General features: G+C 61.3%; 1 protein-coding gene across 1 annotated transcript in view; it reads left to right on the forward strand.

Moving 5' to 3' along the window:
- Positions 1–129: 129 nt before the first annotated feature.
- LOC104513770 (plexin-B1-like) overlaps positions 130–592 on the forward strand; it is a gene marked incomplete at its 5' end in the record, with an annotated part of 4,266 nt that continues 3,803 nt past the window's right edge. The window contains one exon of the mRNA XM_010157232.1: positions 130–464. Coding sequence (XP_010155534.1) covers positions 130–464 — 335 coding nt within the window. The remainder of the gene's footprint in view (positions 465–592) is intronic.

Raw genomic sequence — 592 nt, forward strand, 5'->3', positions numbered from 1 at the left:
TAAGACTGAATGAGAATAACCGCCAAATTCACTTCCAGGGCTGGAAGTTCCCTCACGTCGTTTCTCCCAGTGCCTAGTCTGGTTTTAAATGTTCCAGCAACGGGACCCCACTGTGCCTCTTCCCGACAGGAACCGTCCCCCCCTTCCTCAGCCCCATCCTGCTGGCCCTAGGCCCTGCACCCCGTGCTCTGCACCAGCAGTCGCCTGATCGCGTAGCCACCCTCACGGGCATTTCCTTCCCCTCAGACCTGATGACAGAGATGATGGACCTCACAAGTGACCTTGTGGGCACAGGAATCCCCTTCTTGGACTACAAGTCCTATGCAGAGCGCATCTTCTTCCCGGGCCACCGTGAGTCGCCGCTGCAAAGGGACCTGGACATCCCCGAGTGCCGGCGGCAAACTGTGGAGCAGGGCTTGGTCCAGCTCTCCAACCTGCTCAACAGCAAGCTCTTCCTCACCAAGGTGACGCCCCTCTCTGCTTGCGGCCTGCCGGGGGGCCGGCCCACGCTGCTGGCAGCGTTTGGGGTTCACTCCTGAGCAGCTCCCTGCAGCACCGCCTCTTCCAGGAGCCGGTAGCTGTGGCTGCCTGG

Source organism: Eurypyga helias, unplaced genomic scaffold (assembly GCF_000690775.1).
Source record: "Eurypyga helias isolate BGI_N326 unplaced genomic scaffold, ASM69077v1 scaffold32378, whole genome shotgun sequence".
Classification (NCBI taxonomy): domain Eukaryota; kingdom Metazoa; phylum Chordata; class Aves; order Eurypygiformes; family Eurypygidae; genus Eurypyga; species Eurypyga helias.